Below are 21294 nucleotides of genomic sequence, written 5' to 3'. Positions count from 1 at the left end.
TTGACCTGAATGAGCACTGATCACTTTGATCAATTTGTTCATTTCATATGACTTTGACCTCTTTGCTCAAGGTCAAATATCAGGTAAATCAATTATTCTCCATATATGTGGTTTCCAATTAGTGTATAATACATATCTAAGCCATCAGACCAATTCTAGAATGATATGAGTGGTTCCTTGATACAGATAATTGATAACCAACTTTGACCCTGTCAGAGCAATAGAAAGAGGAAGAATTAAGCTCTGCCCAAATAGATCCTGAATCCCCATGATGTTGGCTAACAAATGATATGCAAAACTTAATCATACAATGACTTTCATTTTTTGTTCCCCTGTGTCCTAAATATGTACATAATACCCTTGCTACAAGCCTCATCGAAGGTCACTGGAGGACGTTCCAGAACTGCAGGGTTTACCGGAGTGCTCAGTTCCTCAATACCAACCACAGGCTTGTGGTAGCAACTCTCAAGTTGCAGCTTAAATCTTGGAGAATGGTACCATCCCAGCCTAGGTTGGATGTTGGCAAGCTCAAGGATGAGAGGGTAGCTGAAGAGTTTGCAAACAGGCTGAGTTGGCATTGGGGGTGTCTGCGTGCTTTCAGGAATCTTGAAGAGTTGCATCATGCTTTCTAGACCACCATCGTTGATGTTGCCGGTGGATGTCTTGGAACTCACCAAAAAGCAAAGAATAATTTTGTCTTTCGAGGGACACTGGATACCATTGACCAGAGTCGCAGGGCCAGGCTTAATGGCAGAGCTGAACTGTTCAGGGAGTTGAAGCATAAAACTGCATGTTCGTTGAGGGTGGACAAGGAGCCCTTTGTGTGAGGGATCTGTGAAGGGGTAGAGCATCACCGGTGGTCAAGTGATTCTGGTCCTGCTAACATTGGAATTCACACATTGCGTTCTTCCAAGCCTGTCGCTTGATGTACCGCAGTTGTAGCGGAGGGTGGTGGGCTCTTGACAGAGGAGTGAAGGCCCACTGGATGGTTACGTTGAGTGGCTGTACCAGGCTGATCCACCAGCTGTTGAGTTGGATGTTGTGGTGTTAATATCCCTATTCCTGACCCTCCAATCAACTGTGATGTCCCTTTGTGGAAAAACAGGCTTGAAATGGCCTAAATCTCCTGTGATCTGTGGCATCCATGCTGAACTTCTCAAGGCTGGTGGAAATGCTGTACTCATGTCATTGCATGCAGTTCTGTGCTCTGCCTGGAACACAGGCATCATCCCAACTGAATGGAAGAGTGGCCTTGTTGTCCCTCTCTGAAAAGGGAAGGGTGATCGCCAGGACTGCAACAACTGCTCTCAGTGCCGGACAAGGTCTTTGCTCAGATAATTATTGACAGGGTTCTCCACCATCTGCTTGAGCTCCAGCATCCAGAGCAGTCAGGTTTTACACCAAAGAGGTCAACGATCGACCATATCCGTGCTCTCGTCCTCATCGAACGCAGACCAGAGTTTCGGCAAGGGCTGCTTGCAGCCTATGTTGATCTCTGTAAACTGTTTGGTTCAGAGAATTGGGATGCTCACTGGAGGATTCTTGGTCTTCATGGGATGCCACCAAAACTGATCGATCTCATATCTGAACTATACTCTGGTACTCAGAGTGCTGTGAGATGTGGTGTTAACATCTTCAATCCTCCTGAGGCCGCCGGGCACAGATAACTCAACACACTGGCAGGTTTCTAAGCAACTACGAATGCCGATTGGCACGGCCAATCTGAGCAGGGTTTCACTATTTTGCGTGACGCCTTACCTGTGGACGGCCGGCTAATTTGGGTCACTTGCCCTCAGCACGTACTCGGATTACTGCCGAGCATTACAGTGGGTGCGCTGACTCACAAAGCAAATTATTGGGGTGGAACGTTCCATCTAACCTTACTTGTGCACTGTATCAGACCAAGAAAAGAAAAGACAACCGAGACTGATTGGAAATGGCAACAAACAATTATTTATTACAAACACACAGGCAAGCAATCATTTAAAATCAAGTCTTTATAAGCAAGAATGAAAAAGGCACAAAAGAGCATATTTAACCATAAAATGTATTCTTCTTCATTCGTACTAAAACAAAAGACTTGGCCATCATTCACTCAGGAGCAAAGAATAAAATAAAAGTATTGAATGGAGAAAAGGAAAGCAGTCTTTCCTTCTCTCCTTCACCTCGCACAAATATACAGGAGAATGCAGAGGAAATGGATGGGGAAGATAGGCAGTGGCGATGTTACACGATGGGGACACTCAGCCGCGTCCCTGAGGTGCCCGGAACTAGTAGGCGAGCCCTCTCTGGCGTCTCAGATATCCGAGCTAGATGTGCGACTCATCCTCCTCTGCCTCAGATTCTTCCTCCTCTCATGTGAAGTTGGAAAATGCAGGCTTGGGAATGAAGCATGACGTGGGGGTTCAGGTACAGGTTTTGGGAATGAGGTATAAATGCAGAGTTGGAAGATGAAGGTCTGGGAATGAGATTTGAAGGAAAATGAAGGTTTAGGAATGAGGAAGAGAACAATGGGGGGTGCAGGGGTTCTACTTCTACCTACAATCATTGATCCTGTAATGACGGCACGTACAGATGCCGCATTTTCTCTTTGAGCCAACCAAACTGACAACTTGATCTTTTCGCCCAATGTCATAACCTTTCTCTGTCTTTTGGCACAACTAACTTTGCCCAACGCTTTACGTTCGGGCGCCATTAAAAATGGTGCACGACAAACAGCACAATACCCAGGCAAAAATGCTAGTTAGAACTATAGTAGATGAGAGTTGTACTCTCATATACTATTGTTGGTAACAGGTCCTACTGCAGTAGTTTGCAGAGAATTATTACAGGAAAGGAATGTTATTTTTGCCTGGGAAGGCTCGTCATGGGAGACAATCGTACACGTTGACGCAAACGCAAATGACTCGTCTCAGCTCAAAAATCGCAATTGGTCGAATTGAAATCCCACGATAATGAAATCGGTACACAATAGTCAAAACCCACAATATGTGAGGGTTTATTGTATTAAGGACTTTCAAAGGAATCAGGAAATTTTAGCTTTTGTTTTTTTTTAATGTACACTGTTATGCTTATAAACACTTTTATGCTTTGTAAAACTTTCATGCACTTGCATAACCTGATTGATAAGCAAATTCATAATGGAATGACAAAATATTTAATCTTGTACATGAGAAGTCTCTCCGCATGTGATGGGCGTGCAGGTATAAGATACTGTTCGTCCGTTGGGCACTCATGAACAAGATATTGCAACACCCCAAAAAATATTAGGTTGTATTTGCTGCTCAATGGTACATTTCTGCAAAAACAAAAATGCAAAGTGAAAATAATTAACAATGATCAGATCTAGTAAATCCTGAGATCCAACAGTCATTAGTTTCACCTGGAATAAAGGGGTACATTAAGCAAGTGGAATGTGCTGGAAACTCACATATAATGGGCCGAATGATCTCTTCCTGTGATGCCTACGTCGTTTGGATGATCTGTTGCCTGTTGGTGTAATTCTTACAGGACATCAAAACGTTCACACTGATACCAGGCAGTGTGATCCATGGTGGAGGGAGATGTCCCTTTAACCCAAGTGAGAGCTTCGCATCTATCTTTGTTGGTGGGTTTTTAATTTTATGATTAAAACTAAAAATTCATGAGATTCCGAATTTTGTTGTTTTTAAAAAAGGAAAGAAAAAAATTGGATATTTTATTTGTGATGAGATTTTCTACATTTACCGTCTGTTTTGTAGGTATTCTTGCATTACATTTTGTCTGTCACTTCATCTACCTCGTCATGGGGAACATTTCATGCTGGCATTATCCCAGATAATTTGACAATATCAGTATTGCGCAGATCACTATCCAGCACCTTTTCCCATCAGTTTCCCATTATCCACAAATCCTCCCCCCCCCCCCAATAAACCCTGTTTCATGTAGATTAAAAAACAAAATTATTCAATCAAGGTCTTTATTTATTTATTTATTTATTTTTACAATCAGACTGCTTCTGGATTTGATTTTCTTCTTCTTTTTAATGAGATGGTATTAATGCTATGTAAACAACAGGTATTTTTAAGGCCATTTTCCCTGCTCGAGTGAGGGTTAACCTTGCGGTCCCCATGAAGACATGGTTTCCTGTATGTCCCCAGACGTACAGGAACATGGTTCCCTTTTTGAGGCAATGTTTTATGGCCAGATGCCCTTCCTGACGCCAACCCTTTTACTCACTTCTTACGACGTGCAGGGATACAGTGTACCTATTCTAAACCGGGGCACACACCAAATATTAATGCTATGTCAAATGATTAAATTTCCATCTTCCTCTTTTTTTTGTTGTCATGGAAACCGTTGACAGGTCAAAAAAGCTGAATCGATCCTTCTGATTTTTGGTGAACCAGTTCGTGGTGAACCAGATCGTGACCCAATTTACAAATCCTGTTCAAATTTCAATTTAATAGGATTAAAATTGATGATTTTATGTGATTTTTATATTTTTATATTTTTTTCCCCATTATATAAGGCCAATGGAATCTTATCATATTCATTATTTATATGTAGAATAAGAACTTCAGGTGACATCTATGACTATAAACTTGTAATTTGCAAGGACACAACACTGTATACAGTATGAGATTTGAAATTGTCAGAGTATCACGAGGCAAGTACTCAGAATACAAGTACTCGGGATAACCATTATTCAAAGAATGATGTAGGGGTGGTTTCACACGTGATCATTGTTCGTGACCATCCCTGCCTCGTTTACATACTTCTCGGAGTAACATACTTCCCGACATTTAACGACACCCATGTAGGTCTGACCGTTAACCACACCAATATAAGTCTGATTGAGCAAATGTGTCTTGCGGTCCTGCCCCCATCAAGCTGATTGACAGTCATAGACCCGCTGACCCCTCCCTTCCTATTCCTTCACAAAGGAATACAGTTTTACGTAATTTTTGTGGAATCCTTTCAAGCTATTAAAATTACGATATCAAAGGATGCTGCACCACGTAAAAGCTGTCAGATGGCACCAGAATCATTGCCATTGAGAGAGGCAGCTCGGGAATAGGCCGTCTGAAGATGATGATTATGAACAAGAAGATATTCCGGTTTTGACTGATCTCAGGGTTTTTTGGGGGGGGTTTTGTTTTTTTTTGCTTTTGTCAAAGTCTGGAGTACTGAAAAGTTATCCCTGCTTACACAATCAGCTGAACAGGCGAGGTAGGCTCTCATATGTAGCTAAAGAGATTTTTTTAGAAAAGATACCCCAATTTTGTATGTTGCGGGTGGAACTGCCATTTTTTTTTTCCGTGCCATCCCTAAGTAGAAAGTACGAGTGCACTCTCTGATAAAGCCTCCAGTTCCTAAACTGCAACTCAATGTCATCTTATTACAGTGCATAAGGGTGGTGTATAAAACTGCTTCAGTAGTGCTAAACGTCCGGATTTTTAAAAAACTATCTCTAAAATCATTATCTTTTTGAAGTGTGTGTGTGAGGCATACTTTTTGTCGATTGAATAGGCATACTATGTATGTCTATTCATTAATTACGTACTATTGGAATTTACCTTTTGACCCTTAAGACTGCTGATCTTGTTTGGTTTTTTTTTGTTTGTTTGTTTTTTTTGAGAGACTGCTGAGACCCCTTTGAACTTTGAAGACCCCAGTCCCAAAAATCCCAAAAAGTTCCCTTGGACCAAAAAGTCCCAGAGAGGATCCAAAAGACTCTGTAGATCCTGAAGACCCTTTAAGACTTGACTATACTACAAACAAGCTCAAATGAGCTAAGATCCTCGTCCTCTTCATGATGACGTCATTGTGATGTATCAGGTTTGCGATAAATTATCTGTGCTAATGCCCGGCTTGATTCCCGCAAACAAAATTCAAACAGCTTGCCTAGTTTCGGAGATAATGGTATCGGCGATTTCCATTCGCGGCGATATTATGACGTCAACTTTTTTTCTCGGAAAAATTTCCAAAATCGGAGATGGTTACTGCCTGCGCGTGGGCTTTCTGCATATACATGGCAAGTTTCACGAAGATCCGATGAAAACTCTGGGTTGTGAAACAAAAAATGTCAAAAAATAGGAATGACATCATTGTGATGTCTCATATGTGCGGTAATTCATCTCTGCTTTGCCCTGTTCGATTCCCGCAAACAGAATTCAAAAAGCTTGCCTAGTTTCGGAGATAATTTTTAGGCGATTTCCATTCGCGGAGATATTTTGACGTCATAACTTTTTTTTCTTGGAGGAATTTTCAAAATTGGAGATGGTTACTGTCTGTGCAGGGTATTTTTACATATGAGGTGTGTTCAAAAAGTATCCAACTTTAATTTTTCGTGCGTAAACAAATGAAGCTTGGGAGGCATGGTTTGGTGCACGTATGTAGGCGATCCTAATCCGTATGCGTGAATATTTTCCCGCCTGCAGAAGCTGTCAGTCGTCGACAGATCGCCGATGAGTGAGGAAGTGTAAGTGAGCGCCGTCGGATTTTCATTTTTGACAAAATGGCGGAAAAACTTGAACAACGCTGCTGCATCACATTTTGTGTAAAGCTTGGCGATTCCCAAGTGGAAACGATCCGCAAGATTCAACAGGCCTTCCGGAACGAAGCAATGGGCACCACACAGATAAAAGAGTGGTACAACCGCTTCAAAGATGGTCGCACATCAGTGGAAAGTGAAGCACGTTCTGGTAGGCCTTCAACATCCCAAAATCAGATCGTCATTGACAAAGTGAGGACCCTGCTGATGCAGGATCATCGAATCACGATCAGAGAACTTGCAGATGAGGCGGGCGTCTGCATTGGATCCGTTCATTCCATTGTGACTGAGGATTTTGGCTGAAGGAGAATCTCAGCGAAGTTCGTGCCAAAGCTGCTAATGATTGAGCAGAAGCAACTCCGTTTGGAGATCGCACAGGACATGCTGGGACTGTGAACAGCGATCCCAACTTCTTCAACACAGTGATCACTGGCGATGAGACCTGGGTTTATGGGTATGACCCAGAAACCAAGTTCCAGTCATCACAATGGAAGCATCCAACATCCCTGAGGCCAAAAAAAGCAAGGAAGGTCCGCAGCAATGTCAAAGTCATGCTGACCGTCTTCTTTGACTCCAGTGGCGTGGTTCATCATGAGTACGCACCACACGGCACAACCATCACCAAAGAGTACCACCAAGAGGTACTACGTCGCCTTCGTGATGCTGTGCAACGCAAACGGCTGGACCTGTGGGCAGCGGTCAATTGGTAGCTCCATCACGATAACGCATCCGCCCATTCTTCACATTTGATGCAGAGTTTCCTGGCCAAACACAACACACCTGTGCTTCGTCAGGCTCCCTACTCTCCCGACATGGCTCCGTGTGACTTCTGGCTTTTCCCCAAGCTGAAAATGCCCCTGAAGGTGACCAGATTTCAGTCCAGAGAAGACATCATGCGGAATGCAACGGACCAGCTGCACGTCATCCGAAAAGAGACGTTCCAGCGCTGCTTCCGACAGTGGCAGAACCGTTGGGAGAAGTGTGTGGCAGCCCAAGCAGACTACTTTGAAGGAGATTAGTGTAAGTTTGTTGTATCTGGATACGAGTATTTTTTATGAACAAAGCTCGGATACTTTTTGAACACACCTCGTATATATGCCAAGTTTCAGGAAGTTTCGATGAAAACTGTAGGATGTGAAACAAAAAAGTCCACAAGAAGAAGATGAAGAACAACAACGTGAGTAAGACTTGGAGATCCTCCACGAGGATCTAAAAATCAGTTAGAATTCCCATGGCAAATGGATGCCATGTTAAGGTGTATAAAGCAGCTTAATAAGCTCTTCTTCCACGGCACGGCATTCCAATTTCAAAATATATCACAAAAACAATGATAACATTGCAACAAAACATATTGTTACGAATTCTCGCCCGTGCGAACGACCGCATTTTACGAATAGCGGCCGTACGCCCACCGGACGAACAATTCAGTCGCGGCTTTCCAGATCAACGCCGAAAACCAGCCACGGGTGTGTTCTTAACCACACCACAACCTTGTCCATACGCTACCCACGCTACAGGGTCAATCGCCGAATTGTCGATATACCTAATTAATCACGCGGGTAGATTACCGAGAGATTGTACCTCAACGGGACCGCTTGGAAACGAGCCGCTTAAGCAGCTCGCTTCCTTTTGGGATAACCGAGAGGTGTATTATCGCGCAGTCCCGTTGGACCCGATCACTTTACCGGCTATTTAAAAACCAACTATATCCCGAGTGCAAGACGGCAGCTCAATTAAGGGAAGAGGACGCAATGAGCAGGTTCACATTTTAGGAAGCACATTTACTTCCACACGTTTCCAGTGATCCAGTCATGCAATGAATAGGGGGAGCACGCATGCAATTCCACAGCCAAACACAAGCAATGTAAAAGAGCTACGACCGTTTATTTATTCTTTACACACGTATACACAGTTCTACTTAACGGACTCGGCGCCACAACTTTCATACAAAGAAAAGCAAGGAAAAACCCCCTCAAAGACAAGGGGGTAGACTGGACCTCTCGGGGTCTTTATGACATTGAGCTTTGAGGACCGAAGGAGCTCCAAGAGGCCGCGCAGGTTACCTTCACCTCACTGGGGTGACCCACGACGTTCTGTCCCCACGGCAGCTAGCGTAACCGCGGCTCGGCCGCGGCCTGGTGATTCGGGCCCCAGCCAGCAACGCCTGAGAGGAACGAACAGGAAAGCTGTGAGGGCCCTCGGTCACGGCCCCACAAGTACCACACAGCCCTCTCAGCACCCGGTGCCTACCCCCTAGGAGTTCTTTGTGGCCTGAAAGGCCCACAAAAATTGAACCAAAGGCCCACATGGCCGCTCGAAGTATGTGTCTTTGGCTGATGTGGCCCGCAATGGCTATTGTGGCCTTCCAAAAATGCACAAAAGGCCTCATGTAGCCTCTCAGCTTGGAAGTCTTATTTGCCCACGTGGTCCATAAAGCAAGCAATCACCCTTTGGCCCATAAGTAAATGGTCTTCGGCCTTTCGGCCCACAAGAACAATGGCACAAAATGGTAGTGCAACAGCAGGTGTATGAGCAATGGCATGGCTGGTAATGAACAATGGCTGGCTTGTAAGGCATAGCAAGGCAAAACTGGCAAGACTGGCTGACAAGGCAAGGTAAAACATGGCTGACATTATTGGCTGGCAAGGCAAAATTGGCAAGACGGTAAGTGGGGGCTGGCAGGTGTTGTTGGCCGGCCTCAGGTGGTACAAGCAGCTGACGTTATAGTAGCACGAGTGTGCAGCAGTAGCAGGTAAGACGGCTGGCTTCAGCCCTAATCGAACCAACCTGCCCTGCTAATCCCTCTATCTAACCCTAATCCCTGCCCGTAATTATGTCAGCAGCTTATTAGTGCCGTGATTATGTTGATGCATCACTTCCACTTCCAGGTTTGCTCCATCGTCACCGCATGAGAGATGTTTTGCCATGGCTTCCTCTTGAGGACGTAGTGTGCAGGGCAGCCGTGCCAAGAACACATCTCGCTTGACTAGCCGTTCCAACCACGTGAACCAAATCTCTCCAAGTCTATTCCCGAGGCTGTGACTGTTCTGTTGAACGTGGCCTTGACCACGACTTCGCTGCGTCAGAACCAGTCCGACCCATGACAATGGTGGAATTGAGTGTGGTCGCAGAGGGAGTACGATGACTGAAGCCCAAGAGGAAGAGCAGCTGAGCAGGTGGAGCTCACACAGCACTTGGACTTGGAGTGACCTCGCCGTCGGGATGAACAAAGCTCTCCAGATTCTGGAGTGGAATGTACTCGGTTTCGTGTTAATGTGCGGGGGCACTCGATCCCGGGTTATGAGCCATCATTTCCTGCTGTTCTGCGTCTATAAGTCTGTCCCCACGGCCTGTTTGCAAGGCCTGAGTGCCCAGACGGCCCACAGCGGTGCTCGCTCTGTGCTCAGTCCTCGCCCCGGGAATTCGCAGGTACTGCTCAATGTTTGTGAACATGGATTGCAGACGATCTCGTCGCTGATGCTGACACTCCATGTACCCTGGCTGAGCGAGCTTTGAGCCATGGGGACTCCGAGCTCAGGCACCTTTTGGTGGAATTTAAAATGTCTCTTTCTGGCTAATTTGCATTTTTATTCCACACATTTCTTTTCAGGCATAACATACATATTCATGTAATTTTATATGATCATCATTATTATCTATATATTAATACTGAAGGACCAATTGTGTGCTCCTCCTCGCGGTCGCGTCACCTTTTTCTCGGTACTGTGACCTGGACTGAAAGAAACTTCGTACCTGTAAGAGTGCATCGCACATAGTGGCAATCGTCAACTTTCAAATCTGAAGCAGAATAAACACTTTTCGGTTTACATTCGTTTACCTGGCGACGTGTGACGTCACCGCTGAGAGGCATAAGGACGTCATGACATCATCGGTCATTCGCTGACGTCATTACGTCTGTCATCGACACATTAACAAGGCGCAAGGACAAACATTTCGTAGAGTGGGAATATACTTACCATCTCCAGTTTTTTCGCACGGACAACTGTACGTCGCGTTCTCGAGAGCCAGAAGTTTTGACACGGTGTACGTCAAAGTAGACACGTGCACAAATCGGGGGACTTCTTCACAAGGAGTAGTGTACACCAAAAATGTCGTGTACAAGGACGTTTTGTAGGCCTCATTAGGTAAGGCCATGGAGTACATCGACTGGGATCCGGCTCTTACAAGAGCCGCCACTGGTTGTCATATTGGGCTCATGGAACGGAATCCGTCTGTGACGGGGTTTCAGCTAGTTATTATTTCTCGACACATGTATTTTTATTTATATGATCATTATTATTATTATTATTTTTATTTATATGATCATCATAATATAATGGGCATAAGCCTGGAATTTCTAATACACTTTTCTCTGAACATATTCTGTTCATACTTCCGAAATCTTCACATTATGTGCTCCATGTATTTACGCAGGTGCTAGCGGATTCAAAAAAAATCGAATACAGATATAATTTTCAAAGAGAGAATCGATGACGTCACAATCAGCAGCATTCGGCGGCAAACCAACGGCCGGGTCCCAGACGACGTGCTTCACTTAACTAAGTCCATGAGTTCAGGACGTTTGTTCAACTCAGAATTTACAACTTTTATCCTGCCATGTTGTTAATCTGTTGATGGAGGTAATATAGAAACGATTAATATGTCAAGTCGTTCGTGTTACTCATCCGGCACTATGTGCCAAGGCCAACAATCTAAAGCGACCGGTCTCAAACGCGACCATGGTCACCCAGACACGCCACCAATATGAACTGAGCTGTTGAATGGGGCGCAAAACATCCAAAGAAACTACCGTAACTGAGTATTGTGATCCGTCCTGTCCCCCATACTCGTCACAGACGGGTATCTGCTCATTATTATTATTATTATTATTTCTAGACGCCTGTATTTTAAAGTTTGTTTTATTATTGTAAACTTGACAAATATCAGGCTTTGGACTGCTTTGTCCAGTGTTTGAAGTTCTCAATAAACAGAAATGAAGATGATGATTATGCCCCTCCATACCCTGCTAAACTAACTCTCTCCTGGGGCCGACTAACTCTATTAACTAAGCAACCTCCCAGGAGGAAGATTGGACATGCATAAAAACTAAGCAACTGTTTGGAACTCAGCCTGCAGAGACTTGACTTACCAGGTATGGAGAATAATCCCATGTGTTGACGGAGTGACAGATCGATGGTGTGAAAGAGGGGCATCTCTAACTGTCCGAACATCTTTTCTTTTTTTTTTTTGAATACAATGTTGAGGCTCATGAAAGCTAACACAGAACGTACAACAAGGGAATCAGGAGATAAGAGGGGCAGGAGAGGGAAGGACAAAACTATGGGGAACAGAGACATTAGATCTGTGGAAGGGAGAGAGATGGGGCGGGGAACACGGGGTGTACAAGATGGACATGACAGGGACTTTAAAGTTCTTACACGACAGGAACTTTCAAGAAGGAAAGCAGGGAATTTGAAGGAGGTGGGTTTGGGGTGGATTGGTGGGAGTAGAAAAGATTGTGGTTTTGGATGGGGGAAGATATGAGGTAGTGGTGAACAGCTCTTTTGAAGACCTGGAGGACAGAGTGGGATTGAAGAGAGTGTGGGAGTTTGTTCCAAAGGTGGGAAAAAAGAGGAATGAAAGAGTGAAGGTGAGCAGTGATTCTTGTTTTTGGTAGTTTTACCAGAAATGGGTTCCTGGTGGACCTTGAACGCCCTGTGGAAATATGGAGGGGACATATCGTAGACAGAGCAAGGGGGGGGTGAGACTGGAGAGGAGACAGTAGATGACAGAAAGACCACCACCCTGCCTGTGGTGAGAGTGAGAGACCCAAAGACTTAGCCTCATCGTGGCAGATACCAATGATCCTAAATGCCTTGGTTTCCACAGTGTGAAGCGGAGAAAGGTGAGAGGCGGGAGTATCAGTCCAGAGGAGAGAGCAGTACTCCATCAAACTGTGGACAAAAGTTTTGTATGTGGTCAGGAGCTCAGATGTGCCAAGGAAGGACTTTGCACGATGGAGGATGCCCATTTGGCGACTGGCTTTGGAGGCCATCTTGGAGATGTTGCTTTCCCAGTAAAGGTCATGGCAGATAGTGAGACCCAGAAGCTTGAATGAAAGGACTTCTTCAATGGGATTGTTGAAAAAGTAGATTGGGGGGGGGGGGGTCCTTTCAGAGAGACATCGCGAGAGTGTGAGATTTGTTCGGATTGAAAGACATGTTCCATGTGTTGGACCAGTTTGTGATTTTTATCCAGATCTGCAGAGAGTAAAGAGGCTGCTGCTTGCAGATCTGAGGGATGACAGATGGTACGGCAGAGGGTGGAGTCATCAGCAAAGAGATAAAGAGGATTTTCCAGAGAGTCGGAGAGATCACTGATGAAAACCAGAAAAACAACAGGGCGCAGAGCACTGCCTTGAGGAACTCCAGCCTGGACAGGAAAAGGGGATGAGAACTCCATTTCGGGCCACACGTTGGCTGCAAAAGGAAAGGAAGTCTGCGATCCATTAGTGGAGATGGCCTTGTATACCATAGAAAGAGAGTTTGGTGAGCAGGGCATCGTGCCAGATGATATCGAAAGCACGTGATATGTCTAGGGAGATGGCTCTGATTTCATGTCTGGGATTGAGGATCTCTAGCCATTGTTGGGAGAGCAGAAGCAGCATATCCAGGGTAGAGTGACCTGGTCTGAATCCAAATTGGGGAAGAGGAAGGATTTAATGTCTGAAGCGATGATGGATTCCATAACCTTGCTGATGATTGGGAGAAGGCTCATTTGTCGGTAGTTGCAGGGAGCTGTATTTTGCACCTTTTTTATGCACCCCCCCCCCCATACACACGTTTGAGCTCTCAGAATAACATGGCATCGGGGTATTTGGTTGTGCTCTCTAGCCATGAACACGTATTGGACACCCCATGAGGAACTATATTGAGCAGAATGCTAGGGATATCCATACGACGTTGAATGGAAATCTCATGCATGCTCGTGCCCCAAGTTAGACGCTAGAACGTTTAGACCCAAGTATCTAATATGGTGCGTTGGGCTTCCCCGTCTCCTGCCGGTCCAGAGGGAGGTAGTGAATGTTGGTGGTGATGGTGGTTGAGCAATGGCGGCGGTGTTGTTGTGGTGAGGTTTGTGGTGTGGTGATTCATAATTGAGGTTGTTGGTTGTTTATTGTGGCTGATATGGTGAAGGTAAGTGAGCTTGGGTTGTGTGGTGATTTTTTATAAAGGCATTGTGGTGGTGTATGAAATGCTGAAACGTTGGGGTTCGAATCTGGTGACGTCTGTTGGATAACGTCGTGCGATTTGAATGTGAAATGACACACGTATGTAAATGACTTGTCCTTATTGCTGTGGTTTGGTGTGCACGCATGTGTGAAGAATGGTCATGTACAGCAAAGAAAAAAAATAACGTAAATAATGAAAGGTGGGTGAAGATTGGAAGGAAAAACACGACCTGAAGCCCACGGAATGCATATTGTCCCATAAACCCACTACACATAAGGGAAGGGCGATCTAAAACAAATACGAATGAAATAACTATCTCAAGACCGTGGTGTGTTGTGTGCCATTGCCTTGGGGGAGTGCTGGTTTCGCAGGAATGGCCCAGACAAGGACATCACTTTTATGGCCATGTCCACTGATTATTCCTATTCATACACCACTCAGTAAAACAAATCCATAATCTTGAAGACTTCATCACAGTTTATGCTGTCGGAATGTATGTAATGTGGTTCCATATTCAGTGATTTTGTGAAATGATGCAATTATCATAATTGGTAAGGTGCAGCCTGTGTTATTTTTGATTGCGATTTCATTTTCCATCGAAAACCGTAGATGACGAGCTGTACTCAGCCACCACGATGGACTTTTATGGTACGAAACCCCTCATCTATCGCAGTTTTGGATCACGTCTCACCATCAGCACCATGGAAAACAAACGCTGGCTCAATGGTAAGCATAGATCCAGCCACTGGAGTGTCCGGAATTTGTTTCTGGTTGCGAGTCTTGGATTAGATGACTTTCCATGGGATTAATTGCAAGGATTTCTAACTGATGAACAACAATTCTTACTAGGCAGAGTCCTGTGTTTGTGTGCATGAGGAATATGACTGGATGCAGAACACGTGTGCATACAGTCTCAATGTTTGTGCACATGTGGTGCATGTGTCTGTGCTCCTAGAACCTTCATTTGTTCGCATGGTGCGAAAAACAAGAGGTTCAAACGGACAAAACAACACGGACGAGGTACTCGTCTTCTTCAGTGAAACGGCCATGGAATTCAGCTCCTTGCAGAAGCTCCAAGTTCCACGTGTTGCTCGAGTCTGCACAGTAAGTAATTCCCAACATAGCTCAACAAAACTAATAATGGAGGAAAAAGATAGACTTTTAATGTTGTTAATTTTTTTCAGATACTAGCAGGGGCATTGCCTGGCATTGTCTGGTGGATACCCGACGTTGCCCAGTGCTGTTTTAACCCTGTTGGCATTTTGAAGAAATCGATTTATTTTCATATTTTTTTGTTATTTTTTGTGGTTTTCATGAAAATTTTATTATGAAAAAAAATTATTTATTTTCAAAAAAATTTCATATTTTTTTCAAATATTTTCAACTTTTTTTTTTTTTTTTTTTTAGCAAAATTTTCAAAAAAATCTATTTTTGCCTAAAACACTCCCCAGCACTCACTCATGAACCTCTGTAAGTTTGACGAAGATCCGTTCAGCCATCTCTGAAAAAAAATGGTCACACACACACACACACACACTCTGACAGATGCATGGTTCTCTTATAGTATAGATTGAAAGGTCTCTGTATTTGAGCTCATGGACTGCCTTCCACATCATGAAAATAACTGTCCTCAATTGGGTCCTGGAAGCTTCTTTTTGCATACAATATCAAGGCTCATCGAAGAGTGAGAATGCAGAATAGATCAAGATGCAACAGAGCAAAAGGAACAGGAGTAAGAGGGGCGAAACACCAACAGCAGGGTTTAAAGACAAAATACAGTCTTGGACAAATAATGGGTGTGGGGAGGAATGATGGCATGAGCCGTTCTGGAAAAGGAGGTTTTTTAAAAGGTTTATTGTTCAAAAAATCAGTTGCAATACCATGTGACCTATGATGTCATAGGTGGAGAACTTCTTGTTCCTCATGGATAGGCAATCATACCTGTAAAGTTTCGTCTTGATCTATTCAGCCGTTTCGGATAAGATTTTTGAAGGTTTTTATGTTAAAAACAATGTGGCTGCCAAACCATGTGACTGATGACGTCCTCAGTTTTTACCCCATACAATTTAGCCTGAGATGACCCTCAAAAACGTTCATACTGATCGGATAAAGCGTTCGACGTATGCAATTATGACGTCATAACAAAGCCACCTATGACATCATCAAAAAAAAATCGCACTTCTTTCCCGTGGGGAGTACTTGACATGTGCCAAGTTTCAATCTTTTCCATGGAGGTGGTTTCGGAGATACAGAGGTCCAAAGTTTTTACTTTTTTCCAACATGGCTGCCACACTGTGTGACCAATGACATCATCATTATTAAACATTCTCCATGAGTAGTCACACCTATGGTGAAAATTTCTTATCAATCGGATAAGTGGTTGCAGAGAAAATTAGCATGGATGGACGGACGTATGAATGGACAACCCAAAAACACAATGCCTCCAGTGACCATCAGTGGAGGAAGAAAAATGAGAAAAGTACATGGGAGGAACACGCAAACAACAACCACAGCCATGACGAAAGCAGCAGCAGCAGCAGCAGCAGCAGCAGCAGCAGCAGCAGCAACAGCAACAAAACATCACCACCAACAACAACATGGTAGAATAGATACTTGTTACCTCTGTCATGGAGGTTATATTTTCACCCCTGTCTGCTTGTCTGTGAGCAGGTTATCTCAAAACGTTTTTGGCCAGATTCAGACAAAATTTGGTGGACTGGTTGGGTGAGTGATGAGGACGAACGGTTTAGATTCTGGTGAAGATTCGGATCTGAATCCGAAAATTTTAAAGTGATTCTTCACCATTGAGAGTTAGCCAAAAACTAGAGATAGCACAACATTTCAAAAAGTTACAGATGGATTCGGATGCAACTTTGTGGACAGATTGGGTGTGTGGAAATGACTAATTGATTGGATTTTTGTGAAGATCCGTTTCCGGATATGAGATTTTAAAAGTATTCCTTCACCATTGAGAGATAGGGCCAAAAACAATGTATGGCACGATTTGCCAAAAACTTGTGGACGGATTTAGACGAAACTTGGTGGATGAGTTGGTTATGTGACAAGAACAAACTGATTAAATTTTAATTCAGGTCCAAAACTAGATCCGGCCTATCAGTGGGATACAAAACGTAAACTAATCAGCTTGGCGGAGCTATGTGCTCTACTCAGTGCCCTTCTAGTTTCAAATGAAATAAAGTTTGAAATCATCATATTTAAGTTTATATTGTTAAAACCTAGCACGGCATTTCAATATTGTACAGGTTTTCCAGAAGCATGCTGAATGGCAGCTTTCCTCGAATGACATAGGGCGAATAGTTCAGCTTGATATGAAATACTGTAAAGCAGGGAGTGGGATATGAACATTCAGTGAATTTTGACTTTTGGCAGAAGGAGAATTAAAGGGCCAATGGCTTGTCAGATAATTTAGCCAAAACTCAGTCATACCAATTCTACCTTGTAGCTTGGGAGGGTAACCAGCCAATTAGCGTGGGCCGGAGATAAATCTGGTGGCTAAGAAAATTTGCAACACATTGACTTATCTTATAAACGGACAGTTTATCAATGCAAATTCAATATTGAGATATCCTAATATCAATAGTGCACATGTATGTCGGTGCTTGTTTAATGCTATAGCAACTTGCTAGAATCAGATCACTTCTGCTGCCAGCAGAGCGGCATTTGTACTGGAAGTCAATGGACAGAGCAAGACAAATGCCGAATCTTTCTGAATTTGACAAGTTTCATAATGCATTTATCCATTAATTTTCCATAAACAGATTTTTCTTGAGAAAATTATGCTGCAAAGACTTTCAAAGACCTGTGTAATTTGCTTATTGGAGCCCAGTGGATATCCACACTCAAATTTGTTTCCTTTTTGATAACTATCGTTCTGTATGCCTGGTGTTGGCTTGATGGTTTTAGGGTGGTGGGCTTGGGATCCTAGGGTTCTGAGTTCAAATGCCACTCAGCTGTTGACTTCATACCAGGTGGGGTTGACTCTGCCTGTCATTCCGAGGTCGGCAAAATGAGAGCCAGCTCGCTGGTATCCTGTGTCGGAGTGGCGACCCGTCCAGGCTTTGTGCCCAATTGCCGAGGAGACTGCTTAGGCAGCACCAACGCTCTGCACAGAGTATGGTCCCAATGGATGGATGTATATATCGTTATGTGTTAACCATATACAGTATGGGACAATCTTATCGCATTGGATTTAATATAAAGACAGTCAATCTGTTTATCAAAAACAAAACGTGCCCTGCAACTCACAGCTTCCAGTTCCCCTTTTGTACCAAAACGTTGTCTTTTTGTATATGCAGACATAAAGATTAACAATCGATATCCAGACGCCACATAACAGTGTTGTTTGTGTGCAGGAAGATATTGGTGGGCTGCGTGTGCTCCAGAAGAAATGGACGACCTTTGTGAAGTCTCGCCTAGAATGCAGAAATGGACCGCAAGCACTTCCATTTGGCCTCCTGAAAGATGCTGCAATGAGCGTGTCCGACAGCACCAACAATACCACCTTCTATGCTCTGTTCCATACACAGTGGTGAGGTTTGCCATTACCTTCCCAACAGTCATTCAGAGCAGGGAGTTTGAAACTTGGCCAGGGTGATGGTGATAGCTCGTCGTCTTCACTTCTTGAAGGACACTGGGGGATTTTTTTTTTTTAATGGCCAGACCAGCAAATAAATACTCACCAAATATTAACTGTTTGGTCTCACTGATCAGAATTTCACTTCTGGAATGTTAGTGCAAGACTTGTCTTTATGTAATTCCTCTTTTTGAAAAATGCAATTACTGCAACATAATTACCTGACTCAGGGGTGTAATGGTTCGAGCGTCGGCTGGGAGGTCAGTGGTTCAAACAATGGCTGAGTCACACCAAAGACTTAAAAATGGTACGTGCTGCTTCTTTGCTTGATGTTCAGTATTTGAAAGATTGGAGCACGGCCAAACAACTACAGGGAGGAGGAAATTCTTCATTATAAAATTCCTCGATGAGTGCAGTGAGAAGCTCGGTGGTCTCTTCTAACAGTGGTGTTTGTCTTGTCTAACAGTCCTGTGTTATGTCTCATGTATTCATCTGTACGCCCATGTATGTGAGTTGTGTGTGTGGCACCTCCTTTACAAACAGGTCAGGTCAGGTATGGGAGCATGTGCCAGAACAGCGCGTCGCTGCGTCCACTTTCCGCCGGTACTCCAGGGGCCTCCGTCTGGCCATCCCCCAGGCAGATGCCAGGCCCATCCCCATCTCCTTGAGATGATGGTCAACCTGCTGCAACCATGAGGCACGTGGTCGGCCCACTGGCCTCCTCCACTCATGAGACTCCCTCGCTGAGAGAATCTGGTGAGCAGGATCAGCGTCAGGAAAACGAGCCACATGTCCATACAGCCGCAGCTGACGCTCACGGACTATGCAGGTAACAAATCTCATCCGAGTCTCTCTCAGCAACCGCCGTTGGACACAAAATCCGACCAGCGATAGCCAAGGATTCTCCGAAGAGACCTGGTACCAAAGGAATTAAGTCTCCGTCTCAGATCCTTGGTCAAAGTCCAAGTCTCGCACCCATAGAGCAAGACTGGAAGTACCAAGGACCTGGAAGACTCGGACTTTCGTCCTCCCGCACAGGTACCGGCAGCGCCACACCCCATGATCCAGTGAATCCATGACTCCCCAGGCCCGACCCAGACGCCCATTGACCTCCGGCTCACAACCTGCGGAGACATGAATATCACTGCCAAGGTAAGTGAATCTATCCACGACCTCAACATCCTCACCACAAACAGACACAGACAGGACAGCAGCATCCAAGATGTCACCGAAAGCCTGGATCTTTGTTTTGACCCAAGAAATCAGATCCCAACGGCTCCGACTCCTCATTCAGCACCTCGAGGACCCCAAGAGGATGTCTAAAGTCTCCGCAAAGATGACTGCATCATCTGCAAAATCAAGGTCCGAGATCTTGACATTGCCAAACGATGCACCGCAACTTGATCTCTCCGACATCCTCCCAAAAATCCAGTCCATACAAGTGCTGAAAAGTGTGGGGGCAAGTACACATCCCTGACGAACTCCAGTAACAACTGGAAATAAGTCAGAGGCGGTACCACCACACTTCACAGCACTCTCAGTACCAGAGTAGAGTTCAGACATCAGATCGATCAGTTTCGGTGGCACCCCACGAAGACCAAGAATCCTCCAGAGGACATCCCGATTCACTGAATCGAACGCTTTACAGAGATCAACATAGGCTGCAAGCAGCCCCTGCCGAAACTCTCGTCTGCGTTCAGTGAGGACACGAAGTGCAAGGATACGGTCAATCGTTGACCTCTTTGGCGTAAAGCCTGACTGCTCTGGACGCTGGTGCTCAAGCAGATGGTGGCGAACCCTATCAAGAATTATCCGAGCAAAGACCTTGCCTGGCACTGAGAACAGCGTCACCCCTCGGTAGTTGTTGCAGTCTTGGCGATCACCCTTCCCTTTCCAGAGAGGGACAACAAGGCCCCTCTTCCAGTCAGTTGGGATGATGCCTGTGTTCCAGGCAGAGCACAAAACTGCATGCAACGACGCGAGTGCAGCATTTCCACCAGCCTTGAGAAGTTCAGCATGGATGCCACAGATCCCTGGAGGTTTGCCCTGCTTCAACTGGTTCACCGCAGCCTCGTGTTTCCACAAGCGATGGTGGACCACAGTTGATTCGAGGGTCAGCAACAGGGATTGTAACACCCTTTGACGTCCAACTCGACAGCTGGGGGATCAGCCTGGTACAACCGCTCAGCAACCGGCCCAGCGGGCCTTCACTTCAGACTCCTCTGTCAAGAGCCTACCACTCTCTGCTCGAACTGCAGTGCCCGAGGGATGGGCTTGGATGAACGTAATGCGCGAATTCCTGTAAGCGGGACGAGAATCACCTGTCCACAGGTGATGCTCTACCCCCTCACAGATTCCTCGCACATAGGCCTCCTTGTCCACCCTCAGTGCACGTACAGTTTTACGCCTCAGCTCCCTGAACAGCTCAGCTCTGCCATTCAGCCTGGCCCTGCGACTCTGGTCAATGGTATCCAGTGTCCCTTGAGAGACAAAATTCTTCTTTGCCCTGCGGTGAACTCCAAGGCATCCACCGGCAACATCAAGGACGGTGGTCTTGAAGGCGCTCCACAACTCTTCAGGACCCCCCAAGCACCCAGACCCCCCAAGTGTCCACTCAGCCTGTTCGCAAACTCCTCAGCTACTCTCTCATCCCTGAGCTTGGCAACATCCAGCCTAGGCTGGGATGGTACCATTCTCCAGGATTTAAGGTGCAGCTTTAGAGTTGCTACAACAAGCCTGTGGTCAGTATTGAGGAACTGAGCACTCCGGTAGGCCCTGCAGTTCTGGATCATCCTCCAACGACCGTCAATGAGGACATGGTCAATCTCCTTTGCCACACCGCCAGCATTGGAATACCAAGTCCAGTGATGAGCTTGTGGGCGCTGAAACCATGAACCAGCCACCCTAAGTCCATGACTTCTTGCAAAGTCAAG

At 45.1% G+C, this 21294-nt stretch overlaps 1 protein-coding gene across 5 annotated transcripts in view; it reads left to right on the top strand.

Annotated features, from left to right (window-relative positions):
- Positions 1-21294, top strand: part of LOC147030659 (semaphorin-4D-like) — a 105345-nt gene that overhangs the window by 42050 nt on the left and 42001 nt on the right. For all 5 annotated transcript variants that reach the window (XR_015056464.1, XM_085874890.1, XM_085874891.1 and 2 more), the window contains 4 exons: positions 3511-3607; positions 14377-14493; positions 14723-14871; positions 18141-18316. Coding sequence is in view for 4 of the 5 variants with exons in the window: in XM_085874890.1 (XP_085731016.1) it covers positions 3511-3607; positions 14377-14493; positions 14723-14871; positions 18141-18316 (539 nt within the window). In the remaining variant the exon portion in view is untranslated. The remainder of the gene's footprint in view (positions 1-3510; positions 3608-14376; positions 14494-14722; positions 14872-18140; positions 18317-21294) is intronic.

Source organism: Eptatretus burgeri, chromosome 3, assembly GCF_056783735.1.
Source record: "Eptatretus burgeri isolate ZD-2024b chromosome 3, Ebu_testis_v1, whole genome shotgun sequence".
NCBI classification, from domain to species: Eukaryota; Metazoa; Chordata; class Myxini; order Myxiniformes; family Myxinidae; genus Eptatretus; species Eptatretus burgeri.
Note: the sequence above shows the minus strand (reverse complement) of the source record. Positions and strands in the feature narration are given on the sequence as shown.